The sequence below is a fragment of the Prunus dulcis genome, chromosome 1 (genome assembly GCF_902201215.1).
Source record: "Prunus dulcis chromosome 1, ALMONDv2, whole genome shotgun sequence".
Classification (NCBI taxonomy): domain Eukaryota; kingdom Viridiplantae; phylum Streptophyta; class Magnoliopsida; order Rosales; family Rosaceae; genus Prunus; species Prunus dulcis.
In genome coordinates, this window is record NC_047650.1 from 36,875,592 (window position 1) to 36,889,829 (window position 14,238).

At 38.1% G+C, this 14,238-nt stretch overlaps 1 protein-coding gene across 6 annotated transcripts; it reads right to left on the reverse strand.

Annotated features, from left to right (window-relative positions):
• Nucleotides 1-259: 259 nt before the first annotated feature.
• On the reverse strand, nt 260-13,463 carry LOC117627024. Of its 6 annotated transcripts, none has more exons than XM_034358905.1 (19): nt 13,093-13,463; nt 11,608-12,271; nt 11,416-11,504; nt 11,212-11,310; nt 9,790-10,501; nt 8,519-9,613; nt 8,291-8,411; nt 5,886-7,699; nt 4,661-4,790; nt 4,363-4,483; nt 4,188-4,271; nt 3,262-3,693; nt 2,712-2,807; nt 2,224-2,388; nt 1,889-2,068; nt 1,385-1,498; nt 1,114-1,296; nt 686-730; nt 260-524 (listed from the first exon to the last, which is right to left on the reverse strand). In XM_034358905.1, exons 1-19 carry the CDS (start codon nt 13,186-13,188, stop codon nt 390-392), a joined length of 6,375 nt encoding a protein of 2,124 aa, XP_034214796.1. In that variant the 5' UTR covers nt 13,189-13,463; the 3' UTR covers nt 260-389. The 6 variants fall into 6 exon arrangements, with proteins under 6 accessions (XP_034214796.1, XP_034214802.1, XP_034214789.1 ...); XM_034358911.1 differs by having other exon boundaries at nt 5,892-7,702; XM_034358898.1 differs by having other exon boundaries at nt 5,886-7,702.
• Nucleotides 13,464-14,238: the final 775 nt, after the last annotated feature.

Here is a 14,238-nt window from a genome sequence, read left to right on the forward strand (position 1 = left end):
TCCTGTTATAAATAGATGGTACACAATATGGTCACCGGTATAACTAGTTTTGCACAATTTTTTCTATTCTATGTGTAGTTTGGTCCATGGTGTGTGGAACCTTTTTTGACTTTTAGTACACGAGATTGCATAATGCAATGGATTTACTAAAGAAATTAGAGACTAGGGAAAGAAATATTCCTGACCTAGACTAGAGAACCCATGACTAATAATAATATTAACATGGGGCATGGCTGCCTGGTGTGGGGAAAAGAGAACAAAAGCAGCTAACAGGGATTTTGCATTTAAGCCTTACTTCCATCATAAACAACTGCAGGTCATTCTTTGAATTGATAGTCTTTCCAGTAACATTTACAACAAACAAAAGGTATTAATTACACGCATCCGCCTCAATTCAAGTAGCGCCTGCAATTCTTTGAATTGCAAAAACATGGAATCTTCTTACCTTCATCCTCATGGTTAAAATGGTAGTCATATGTTATCTCTTCTCCAGGAAATATGTCCCGCTCTGCGAAAAATACCACCTGCGGCGAATTGGTAAAATCAGTAAGTACTCCCAAAGAACATAAATTCTGTACATCGCAAAATTGAGAAACCACTTCTACTAGGTGAACTCAAGTGGCCAGGCATAGCCAATTTTCAAAAGAGAAGAAAAAATCAGTATCATAATAGAATTTCCAATTACCTTCTTCTCATTCCTCACAGATATCACTTTGGCAACGCAGTTTGGCTGGTCCCAGGTACACCAACAACAAAGTAAGAAAACTGAGTGAAGTAAATAAAGCTAAGAAATTGCTCTAATCTTTCATAAATTCAGGAAAGCCAAATGCAGTCAGTAACATCGAAAAATAATAAATACACCTCTAAATTCTTTGTTGTGCTTTCCATGCTCAGACAAAATTGCTTCCTAAGTTTTCTAATTGCAATGAACTGTAAGATTATCCAAACCCAAATGCATAAGCAGAACCCGACAAACATCCTTCATTCTTGAACATGAAAATTTTGAAAAAATTAAAATTAAAAATAGATTGGCTCAGGGCTTAACGAGAAGCTGAGACCCAAGAAAACCAGCAACAACTGGTTCACGACTCAAACTTAAGAAGAGAGAATTACCACGCATGAATGGTTGACAAAACGAGCAATCCCTCCTTTGCATGTAGCATCAATAATATGCTCTTTATCTATCCTGAAGAAGTAGCAAGCGCTCTTGTACTGAAGCTTTTTCCCAGATTGGTATTCATTTTCCCTTTTATCGGCAACACGTAGCCCCACAATCTCTCCAACATACTCAACAACCTACAGAACAGAAGCACAAGGATACATCATATTTGGAATTATAGGAAGCATGTATGTGCCTCAATCTTTAAATATGAGAACATCAAACCATTTCACTGCGGGAAATGAACCGAGAGGTGTAAAGGCCAAGGGCATGTATGCCAGACTTGTACACTACAAGATGCTTCCAAAACTTTGCCTGCTTATAGCGTGCATATTCTTTCTGCAAGTGACAGTAACACTATGTGGTTAAGTAGTCTTAGAAAGGTAAAATAAAATAGCATAGATGCAACACAATCAGCTGAAGCGTTTTATCTCACCATTAGCCTGAACAATGAAAAACTGGGTATCTCATTTAATTGCAAACTTTAGCATTAATATGTTGCATGGATCATATCAGTCAAATCACATAAATGTTAAGTTAGAATAAATAATTAAAAACTGAGACACCCTGTTTTCTATGTCTAACACTACTATCAAGAAATGAAATATAGTCTACATTTGCAAAATGTGTTAGCCATAGAGTTTTTTAATACATTGCTCTTTATACAAAATAAAATGAATAACCAAAAACAATCATGAGGTAAAGCAGCCTCATCCTTCATGAACATACCCGACAATCATGCTCTATATCTGATACTGGCAGTTTTGGAAGCCCTTGAGTGGATGATTTCTGCCCATTAATATGAACCCAAGCATTTAACTGCTCCTGAGGAACAAGGCACCCACCATTGCCCTTTGACTGATCACAATAATTATGCCTGAACCCATCACGTTTACGGCCCTTGTAACCCTACTCACAACAAAACAGCAAAAAACAAAGAACCAATTTAGAAAAAGCACAACATGAAAGCCTTAGACTGCAGGTAACCAAGTGACACCCTCCCACATATAATACCAACAAAGAAAAATAACTGAACAAAAAAACCTCAAAGAAAGGTCAAATACCTCAGTTCTAGCACACGTTAATTCTTCTTCCTCGATGCAACCAGCTTCAGTGTTAACAGGGTCATGATTTGATTCACACATTGGGTGTATAGCATGAAGCTCACATATTCCATAAAAACCAATATTTTCATTGTCAATACCTTCAACTTCACTTTGCAACAGACCCTGAATGCGGCATGCACAAAAAACCAATGACAACAAGCACAAAGAATAATGTTAATATTGACCAGTCAATGCTTCAACGTCTAAACTATTAAAATAAATTGCCTTTTAAAAGTTGGCACCAATAGCCTATTTTAAAGAGGTTGACACTTGCATAAACTTGACAATGCCAATTCAAAAAATAGCAGCATTATGTTGGATTGACCCTATATCAATCAAGCAAAGTTTTTTTTCATCTTCATATTCTCAATGTCTCACTCAGAACATAAGCAAAGATCATGAATGTTGTGTGAGTGTAAGGATCAACAATTAGGAAGAGTCAAGACCTTCTGATGAGCACACCAAGGGTGAAATTGAGCAGAACAATTTGCAACTCTGCACTGTATACATGAACCGCCTGCTCGCTTACATATACAGCAAACCTGAATAAAAAATAAATGAAAATGAGAACTAATGTCCAATCACACATGATAAAATTCCGGGGGACGGGGTTGACATAAACATATAAAATTGGTAATTAATATTAGGAATGTCTTCTTACTATATTGTGTTTACTTTTGTATAAAATGGTATGTTTGGTAAAGGTTAATTAATTTCAAAGGGTTGCAATAGGTTGTCATGTTATGATGACTTCTTCTCTCCCAGGGAGCGACTCCCTAAACCAAATTGTGATTTACAAGTTTTGCCATGCCCAATCCTGATGGTCTGTCTAATTTTCTTGATTTCTAGTCAGACTGAAAAAAGCACTCTAATGCTCCAGTTCCATTTGTCACATATCCAGAACCCAAGTCTTCCAAAGCGAAGAAATCTTCATTGACATCCTCTATCAATATTGATACATCTATTTTTGCCTCAATTATTGATTTTAATGCTTACCACATCTGCTCTAGGATGCGCACCAGAGACATCAAAAGCACTCATAGTGTCAACATTTGGGCATCGTGTTCCAGGAGTCCAAAGCCCACAAACCATATGAACCCACTGCTTAGTTGCTGAATCAAGTAATCCCACTGTAATGCTGTTATGCATGACATCAAATTTGTAGGACATACCCCTCTTACAGACAGCTGAGACCAAGGGCTGACCGTTTTCCCGTTGGAGCACAAAGAAGGAAGAATTATCTTGATGTCCATAGCCAGAGCAATGCAACCCACTTGAGTCTTTTTGCAAAGTTTTAACAGAAGAAAGCTTGTTCTTGGCCATGCATTCTGTTTCAGCATTCCAAGCTCTCAGAAGGCTTTTCACAACTGTGCGACTTCGGAGCGCTTGAGTCATGGCACCACCACCATAACCACATAGAACGCAAACCTAGATGAAGAAACAAACACATTACAAAACCACAAGTTAAAAAAGTTAAGAGGAAAGAAAATCCATCTTCCACTCTCTCCCGTGTCTCATAAAATTTTGGGTTGAAGAAAAAGTTTCTAGCAGTACGATGGGCAGCTAAGATTTTAGTCAACTCAACTATGAATTGTCCAGATCACCTATTAGAATTATCTTTGATTTCCAATTCAATTATAGCCTTAACAACACAAGTAATAACTAAATTCCACTTGTAGGACCATTTAGATTGTTGGAATAAAATTCCTACTGAAAAAAGTTCACATTCGAATTACTGGCAACAATAATTTGAACAAGAAACCAAAAAAAAAAAAAAGGCGCAAAAATAGAAGACAAGTCTTATAAGAGTAGTCTCAATAAAATAAGCAATTTACCACTGGCTATAGTGTGGGTAAGAAACCAAACATATAAGAAGTTTTTTCTAAATGAAAGTTATACTAAAATAATAGCCTTCCTCTTACAATATCTTTTGAACTGGTCCGGCATGGCCTGCAACACCAATGACCTTTAGGTAGTTTTGAGACACCGTAACAAGCCTGATGCACCTGTTCATCATGAAACTTCTGAATATCACCAAACGATTGCATAACAAATAGGATGAGATTCAAGTTGAATATGCTCTGGGTAGCCACATACTTTGATAGAACATTGACTACACGTCAGTAAATTATTGATATCATCTTTGTTTGAACTACCACAAACACAGCAGAATGCATCTGAATCCAAATCAGAATGGCATTGGTGCTCTAGAGTAGAACTGTAACAGAATTTATCAAAATTCAAAACCAATCATCAGTATTTATAATTTACATTCTTAATCACCATTTATATAAGGTGCCAAGAAAAGGAAAGATCGTTATTTATACTGCCTTCCAAGAAAGAAATAAGACAACTTTTGAAGCAAAATAATTAGAGGATCAATTTGCTCGCTCACCTTTCAGAACTAAGTTTGCACAATCCAAGCTTACTATCTTCAGCAGTCTTTAGAAGTCTCCCTTCTTTCTTTGCTGGCAGACAATTTGAAATCTTTGAAAAGGAAGAACTTTCAAAGCTGGGATCCTTCCCTGATGAACAAGTATCATTTATGTAAAACAATTAGAGCCAAGGACAAACAACCATAAAAAATAGAACAGAATATGAAAAGGTTGATAAGCATGTCTATTAAGTATGGAACAATTAACAAATAAGTATTATCACACAGCAAAATAGGCATCAATTATTCTTCCAAAATTGTAAATTACTGGACCTTGCATAAGTACTATTGGAAGAATTAAACTGTTGAACCAAGTACAGCCTCATAGCCCTGGTGCCCAATACATCACTTATGTTTTTATAAGCAGGTGAACAACATTAATTTGTAATCATTTCACAAGGGTCCTTTCTTAACCATCACAATTTGTACAACTGATTCCAACCCATGTCAGTGACTTTATATTACGACTCTCGCAAAAGTTACAAGAATACACTACTAACATGGTGAAAATCCAGGATAAATTGATCGGAAATGTAACACTTCTATCCAATACACTACCTTTGAAATTCCCTTCTATTTCATCCTTTATATGTCTTTTTGAAAGGAAATATGATAAACAATACTAGGAATTTTATGAAGATTATGATGTTTTAAGGAAACCTAAAGTAAAAAATATGTGAACTAAGGTTATCTTATCAAACTCAAAAGCCTACCCACATCGTCCCGTATTCTGGGGTAAGTGGTGTACCACATTCCCCTTCCCATTCTTGTTTTGCATACCAAATGAAGGTAAATATATTGCTTAACTACAGCTCATTTGCATTCACTTTACTAATGAAAGAAACTCTTAACGGTTTCTGAATTTACCCTTGCAGACACAATTAATTATATATACCAACACCACGCAACAAGATTACAATTTAAAATATGTCGAGATATAGGGACTTACATTTTCTATTTCCTTTTTCTTTTTTGCTAATACAAGCTACAATTTTTAAAAAAGAAAAGCTTGTGCCATGGCTTTCCACAAACCATACAGGTAGGCCACGCTTGGGACAGGATGCCTTATAAGAAGCTTAGGCTTGCATTTCTACCATAACCTAGAACTCTTTCTATATTCTGTGGAGAATTTTGAATTTCTAGTATATTAACTAACAATAAAAATGGAATTCATTTGTATGTTTACCTTTATCTGTCAACTCATAAATGCTGCGCTTGCGAATTTCCTTAGACTTCAGCTTCAATTGAGCATGGGCAATACCGCCTAGCTTACTATGATCTTTTTCACTTTGATCATCTCCCAAATGCTCCAACTTGGTCAACTCTTTACGATTTTTTTTATCTCCAACGGAGCATTCTTTCTTCGCTTTTTCCATGGGAGTATCATTTATTTTACCACAACCTGTATCATTATGGCATACATCAGAGGATACAACAGCTCCATTGGGGCTTGTCTTCTTCAACTCTCTCATGGAAGTTGATTTAGGATTACAATTTTTTGGGAGTGTGCACCTTCTGGCAGAATTCAGCACCCTGCTGAGAGGAACAACTTTTGCTGGTTTTGGCATGTCTCCATCCAAATTTCCATTAGCTAGTTCACCATATTTTCCACATACTATCGGTCTTGCCTTCCTATAACAAATATTCACCTGCTGACTAGAACATGATTTCAAACCTACAGAATTGTGCTTTCTTTTTCTAGCACCTTCATGACCTGATTCTTGTGTCAGGAACTGCCTAAAACCATTAGAACTGAAATCCCTTTTACATTTATTTCCCACAGAAACTTTGGAAATTTCACAATTGTCAGTTCCGCCATTTAGTTCTGTCTGGTTAACATCATTTACCTCTCTGTCATTGTCATCATACAGTCTGCGGAGATCTCTTTTACGTGAAAGCTTCTTTGCCAAACATGTTTTAGGCAGTCTGGGTTTGGAACTGGGCTGAGTAACACAGGTCCCAAAGGTATGAGTTATGGATTGCCTCAATGGAAAGAGCGTCTTCACACTTTTTGATGGACAGGAGAGGAACTGTGCGCTGTCATTACATTCGGGGTTTTCTTCGTGTACTGTATAAGGACCTGAAGTGGGATATGACTCAGAACCCATTTCTCTCTTTTTCTTCCCATCTTCCAAGCCTCTCTCAAAGTTCTGGGGATATTCGTTCTTTTCATGAAGGGCAAGCCCAGCTGGGAGTTTATTTTGACCTTTCAGCCATGTTAAAGAATTTAACAGTTTAAGCTCGTCAAGAAGACTACAGGATGATTGATGATTTAAATTCTTAAAAGAGCCACCTTTTCTCAAGCTGGTATTACCAGTAGAGGTAAGGAACTCGGCACTCTTTTCACTTTCAAGTGCATCATCTGATGACCAGCATTTATCAACGCCCGATCCTTCATCAACAACAAGATTGCTTACGCATCCAATATCCCCAGCATCAACAGTTGAAGAGTCCATCTTATTAACCTCAATTGATGCCTGGGTAACAGCCGGTGCAGAACCTCCAGAAGAATTATTATAAATTTCATGCTCTTTCGAGGAGTCCACCATCTGCACAGTGCCATTGAAGTGATTAACATAGTTATCTCCAAGCTGCTCTCTATCTCGTCTTCTCGCATCAAACAGATTAGCTAAACGGTCCACACGTGTCACATCAGAAACCCCTTTGACCTTACTCGGAACATCTCTCCACTGTGAAGCATGACAGACGTTCTTGGGTATTTTCCCATTAACCTGTCCTCTGGGATCTAAGGAAGTAGTTTTATCCTTTGGAACAATATGGTTGTTAGCAAATTTTGGAGCAAATATCATGGAGGCTTCACCATTGACTGTTCCCATTTGTTCCTTAAAGGCATCAGGAAAACATCCAACTCTTGACTCAAAATCCCTTCCTAAACAGTTTATGCTGGCTGCACAACTGCAGCTTCCACGAAAATAACCATAGGGAACTTTGTGACAGCACCTTTCATGCTCGCTAGGCTCAATGATGTTCTTTCCACTTCTACTATCACAAACAATAAAGGAAGATAACTGTTAGAGAGAGAAAATCTCGCACTGACTTGTTTAAGGAAAAATATATTGTATATGCAACACAGTAAGATGAGAGCAGGTGAGTAAACCAAATTGCTTAAGAGAGCACATCTGAAGCAAAATATAAGACACTCAGGACTATCGCTGAACTTATAACAGCTAACATGCCAAGTATTTGCTAACATGATTCAACATCTTCAAGAGCACCCATTCACATGCAGTTACAAATGTAAATCCATTAACAGATAAAAGTGTGTTCGGACGTACAATACCTTCTGACAATCAATCAATACCTTCAAATTTTCAACAAATTTTTTCACAACAAACTGCATGAGATCTGTACCAAGTTCACCTCATTTAACAATCTTTAAGAAACTTCAAATCTTGCAACTTTTACTTGATGTCAACAAAGTCGACCAACATTTCAGTGTCAAGAAAACATAAAGCAGAACCAGTGAAATCATCCCAGTCAAAACAATAAGAACAATTCCAATAAAATGTGATACAGAACAAAATGTTAAAAACTCTACAACCAATTTGCCATTCTAGATACTAAACTAACCTCAGTGAAGGTTGCTCATTACATAGAGGAACAAAGGAAATTTGATGTTTCAGATCAACTTCTTTAGAATGTAATGCATTTCCTTGTTTCAATGTTGAGAAATGACAGCAGGTGTTAACACCTGAATAAACAAAGCCATTGTAAGATTCACACTACAATGGTGAAAAAAAAGATTCCTGCTTAACCAAACTTTTACATTGGCATTCAAAAAACAAATATTGCACTTGCCAGTCAGGGAAGTAAAACCTTCATCACTTCCAATCCTACAGCTAGCACCTGATTGGTGTGATTTAATGGTAGCTTCAGAAACAGCATTTTTACTGGTAAGACTAAGTTTTCGCTCTTGCTTCCCAGATGCTGAAGTGTCCACAAGAGAATTCTGCATATAAGAAGAGCAATCAAATATCCCTTTCCCTCGGTTCATGGGAAGGGAAGGCAATGCATGGTGTTGCTTCGATAACTCCATTATTTCCCTCAGTGCAAGCAATCGTGAATTATCATCAGGCAACTGAGTGCTTACTTCAATTAAATTTTCTCTAGACAAAGCAGGTGTCTGATCTGATACAGAGATTGACGCACTCACAAGAGGAATACCTTTCGAGACTGTCTGTGATGGAAAAGTTAGGCCAGATCCTACTGATGAAGCCAAGGGTCGATGGTTAACATGACCAACTTGTCCTCTATTTCCAAAATAAAGAACCTTGTCAGGAAAATTGGAATATTTTCTGGAATCAGGTCCATCAGGTGCTACACCAGACAACTGGTGTGAGTAGCAGCTATTTTTATGTGCTGTTAAGAAACGAGGATCACCGGTTCCACTCAATCCATTGAAAGAGCTTGAGATCTCCATCTCCTTGCAATTTCTAAACCCTAAATCCTTTGAAAGGTGAGAGTCGTCAGTAACAAAACTCACCCCTTTATCCTTGTCAATCAGTCTATAGGAACCCAACTGAGACATGTCCAATTGCCTTTCTACACTATTACTTCCATTCCTGGGGACATTTACGATGCCATACTTGGCAGACTGAGGTTCATAATGTAGTGTATTTTGCATAGCATGCTCACCAACATTACATATATACTTATTGGCTTTTGGTCGTGTATTATCCTCAGGTGGAGCATTGAGATTGGTAAGAAATGAAATCACAGAATCCTGGCCCAGGTTGCTAGTGGATTTCTCTACTCTTGCAGCATCTATGGCATTACCGATTACAAAAGCATTATTTCCACGGTTTAACTGTTTGTGATCACTCTTTGTGCTGGCCGATGGAACAGCAGAAAAATAAAGAGATTGCCTAAATTCCATCTCTTCCCTGCAATTGGCTGCGGAAAAAAAATAAAATAAAATAAAAAAATAAAAAAAATAAAAAACCTTAAGTTAAATGTTATATGGTTGATTAGCCATAATGGGCGGGAAATAGAAAATAAATAATAGAATAAAATATGCACCATAGGTATTAGACTTAAGGGGAAGAAAAAGAAGAAGAGCTTTGACGCACTGTTAGGAATCATCTGTTCGGGGAAGAGAGACTTCAGTGGATTTACAAGTGTGTCCAATAGCTGTGGACCTACGGCCGGAGGATTTGAATTTCCTAAACTTTGACCCAACTGGTATGGTTGACCAAGCCTCAGCTCAATATTTGAAATTGCAGCATCCCGGAAGGCACCATCCTTCGCATTTACAGTTCCGCAAAAGTTTGACCCTTTACCCATGATTCTTCGATCCTTTAAAGAGGGGTGGGTAATAGATGAATTTCCAATTTTCATGGCAGGGTAGATAATGGATGAATTTCCATTTTTCATGGATTCAACGTAAGCAGAAACGGACTGACCACCATCTTGCAGTCCACTACCAACCAATTTTGACATTGAAATAGGGCGCTCCAATATCAGGTTGTCAGCCATACCATGCAAATTGCTCTGTGGAGTGCCAGTAAAACCCTTGAGAAAAATGGTGTTACCATCCTGAATGTTCCTTTGCTGTTTATTTTCTACAGCACCAACAACTAAATTTTGGTTTGTAAAAAGGTTCTTTGATAGTGCAACACCATCTAAAGACTGTTGAGAACTTGCTGAACCTCCAGATGAACAAACCATATGAGACAAGTCATTGGATATGTTGGGCATAGACAAACTAGATTTCACCAAACCGGCATTTGCTGATAATCCTTCAGGCCAGTCCCATTCACTCCGATCTCCCGGAACCCTAATCTAAAGCATCATAAAAATATCACGATCCATTGTTGTCGTTGCTTCAAAGTTCAAACACATGCAAATAAGAAATCCAATTCTCAATTCAAAAGACAATGATAAATTAGTCAAAAGATGGGGACAAAGCATTGTAACTAACAACATGGCAATAAATTTCTAAGCTCAATGACTATGGTTCTATCAAATACAACAAGAAAAACACCACCATTTCATACTCACCTCATCCCTTTACCACTTAATCCAAGGCCCTAAGGGTAAGAAAGTAGGCACCCGTGTGGAAAAACCTAAGAATACTTACACACCATTGGATCTACCTTAGGCAGAAAAGAGTTTGTAAAACTCCTGATTCATAAACTTAAAGCAAATACTATTTTGCTTGTGGTAATGTTAAAGAAAATGGTTATTCCTTTTCTAAGTAGGACTGTATATGATGGATCTTAGTGAAGTGGATATGATTGAGGTCCCTAGAGTAAACACCTGTGATGAGATCTTACCTACAGGAATAGTTCCTTGCATCACACACACACACACACACACACACACACACACACACACACACAGAGGGGAGACAAACCCACTAATGTGCCCATGCATCTACACATATGTACATAAGCATGCATGCGCTTGCACTTAGACATGCACGCAAAGGTGCCCGCACAGACAAATAGGGCATAAAGCAATAGGGAAAGTATTAAACATGAAGATCTTACCCCGGAATTTAGGAAGTAGAGCTTGCACCACTGGGCAATGGTCTCTCCATTGTCCATACGAACAGCATGCCCTGGGTTGACACCATATAATCCTGAATGCTACAAAAAAGTTATAGCAATTTTTAAGCAAAATTACAAGCCAAATGCTTTGCAAATACATATCACAATTAGCAAAGCTGTAGCATCATGGAATCACTAACCTACCTCGCAAAATTTCAAGACAGACATGTGGAGACAATGGCATGAGCAAACAATACCAACAAGTCCTGTATTGCTGAGAAGTAGATAACCACCTTTTAAAATAATAAAAATATCAACTCAAATTTCAGAAGAGTATCAACCAAATTGGGTATCGATATATTTCAATAACAAGATCAATGTCCTTAAAGCACTCACTAGTAGTCGAGCAAAAAACACGAGGGCAACCATTCATAAAACTTGATGCCTGGTTAGATATAACGAAGTTTCCTTCCACTGGCAATTTTTTTGAAGTTTGAATATTTGCTCCACAAGCCTTCCCAGTATCTGCAGGGCTAACACCATGCCATTCCCCACTCAAGGAAAAAGAACTCTTTACTTTCTCACTACCCAGGACCATGTTACGGGTGACTACTTTGGCTAGGTCTGAACTCTGCAGATCGTGCAAAACAGAATTGCTCGCACAACTGGAACTTGGCACTGACCTTGATGAAACCTTAGTACAAGAGTCTGCTCCACTTTGCAGGTTTTGCCCATTAAGATTTTCTGACAGTACCCCACTGGATGTCACTGGAATGGCACTTCCAATACCATTCACTATAAAATTATTACTATCAGGCAGAATCTTACAAGATGTACTAATAGGTTTTGGATTTGATAATTCTTGGAAATCACACTGGAATACCGATGGTGACCCAGATAGAAGAGCTAGAAAAGAATTTCCCAAATTGGCATGTTCTGATCTGTGGGAACCTGAATACAGCTTGCTGGCAAGTAGGGGATCTTGTAACCTACCAATCATTGTGGGTCTTAAATCTTGTGAGCCATGTGGATAAGAATAATAACCTGTATTGGTCTCCATCTTTATTGCAAATGAAAATCCATGTTAGTAATGTGAGAATAAACATGCCAAGGTCACAATATAAGAAATTTTAAATGCATAGAGGGAATAAACATTTTCACAATGGTATATGGTACAACAAACTAATAAATAGTCAAAGCATATATGGGTTTCATGTACATTAGAACACAGGTCTGTAACAGTCAACACTGTAATTTTAAACCAAAGCACGATATCTCAGGAACACCATTACACCAATGACTGCCACATCACAACTCCATGGACAAAATTCAAAATTGGTGCCACAAGAATAATTTCATATGAGATGTTGTTTCCACACCACAGGTTACTGTCATGATTGATAATCGCATTGTATATGCACATTCCTTGTCCTAACAAGCATGCACACATACACACATTTTTGTTCCAAGGGTGTAATAACATCAGAAAATCAGAATTACAGTTACTGGGTAATGAAGCTACTAGAAGCAAAATATCCTAGTTAAGAGATATCTAATTATAATACTGTTAACACACTCATTGCCAGGTAGAGATGCTTTGGAAAAGAAGAGAAAAGTTTCACTAAACAAAATTTTTGATAACTAATGTAGTAGCCCCTTCACATTGTCTTAAACTTGATCATTCCAACACCTTCTATCAAATGCACTATATACACATACTACTTTCTTTTCTTTTCTTTTTCTACACTGGCTGAAATGTGCTTTCTCTGACAATATAACACAGCCATCTCAATGTACAACACATTAAAGCACAAGAATCAATCAACAGCAACTACAAAGGGAAAAGTAAAGAGAAATTATCATCAAAAGGACAAAGAGTACCCGATTCCGATGCTCCTGAGATGAAGAGGAAGCCATTGACAGTGCCGATGACTGCAATGTCGAACTACATTTGGTCTTCCACGAGTTCTCCATCATTCTGAGCTCTCAAAACCCTAGCCTCCCTCCATCAGAACCATCAAATGCAGCGAAACACCTCCCAGAAATGAAAATCGGCGATCAAAGACCGATTATGTATTTTTAACGGCTACTAAGACAAGGTCACGGCGGTCGAGGAAATCGGTGAGGTCAAAAGCAACAGAGAAACCCTAGGTTTCAACGGAGAGGGGAGAGGGTAGAGAGTAGAGAGAGAGAGAGTTGCAGAGTAGCAGAGTAGCAGAGGAGCTGTGAAGCTTTGAGAAGCAAAAGCTGAGAGTTAGAGAGAGAGCATCTCTGGTGGTGTAGTGGTTCGAGGCAGGGCTTAACATGGCACTGACACTCACACGTCGACGCGTGTGCTCGGTTAAACAATTTTGAACCGTTAGATTATCTGGTTGGTGAAGGGTGGGAAAGCGGGGCGATCTGGACCGTGGATTGTGAAGACAGCTTGGATTCGGTGGTTTGCATTGGTTGGGAAAAAAAACGCAAGGGTCTTGTTCTGGTCAGATACTGTAGTGTCACAAGGGCCCACTAATACACACTGAAAGGGGTGGATACGTGGGCGGATACGATTCGTGGGGTAGGAGAAGGGGTGGGGACCACCGAAAGATTATGTTTGTGTTTGGATGAGGGGGAGCATTGCAATTATTAAAGTGTCGTCCAATTTTGGGGTGGGAAATCCAGGTCTTGGATTTGGATAACCTTTTTCATATGAGCATGATGCCTAAAGATTCTAAGACTAAAAATAGTATTTTGTATCCAAGTCATTTTAGGTATGCATTAACACCACAACTAAAAATTTAAAAAGTTGAAATCTTAAGAGTTATTAATACAGAATGCAAATAAGGGCGAAATTATAAATTTTCATTGAACTTAAGTAAGGTAGGTTAATTATTGCTAAAAGGGGTTAGTTGTGATTTCAAGTAAATATGGTGAAATCACGATAAAATTCAAGTAGGTGGTGGCATTACTCGTACCCGTAGTGTATGTAATGGCATGTGAATTAGTAGAATATGAAGACGGTTTGATTAACAAAAGCGAGTTTTGCTA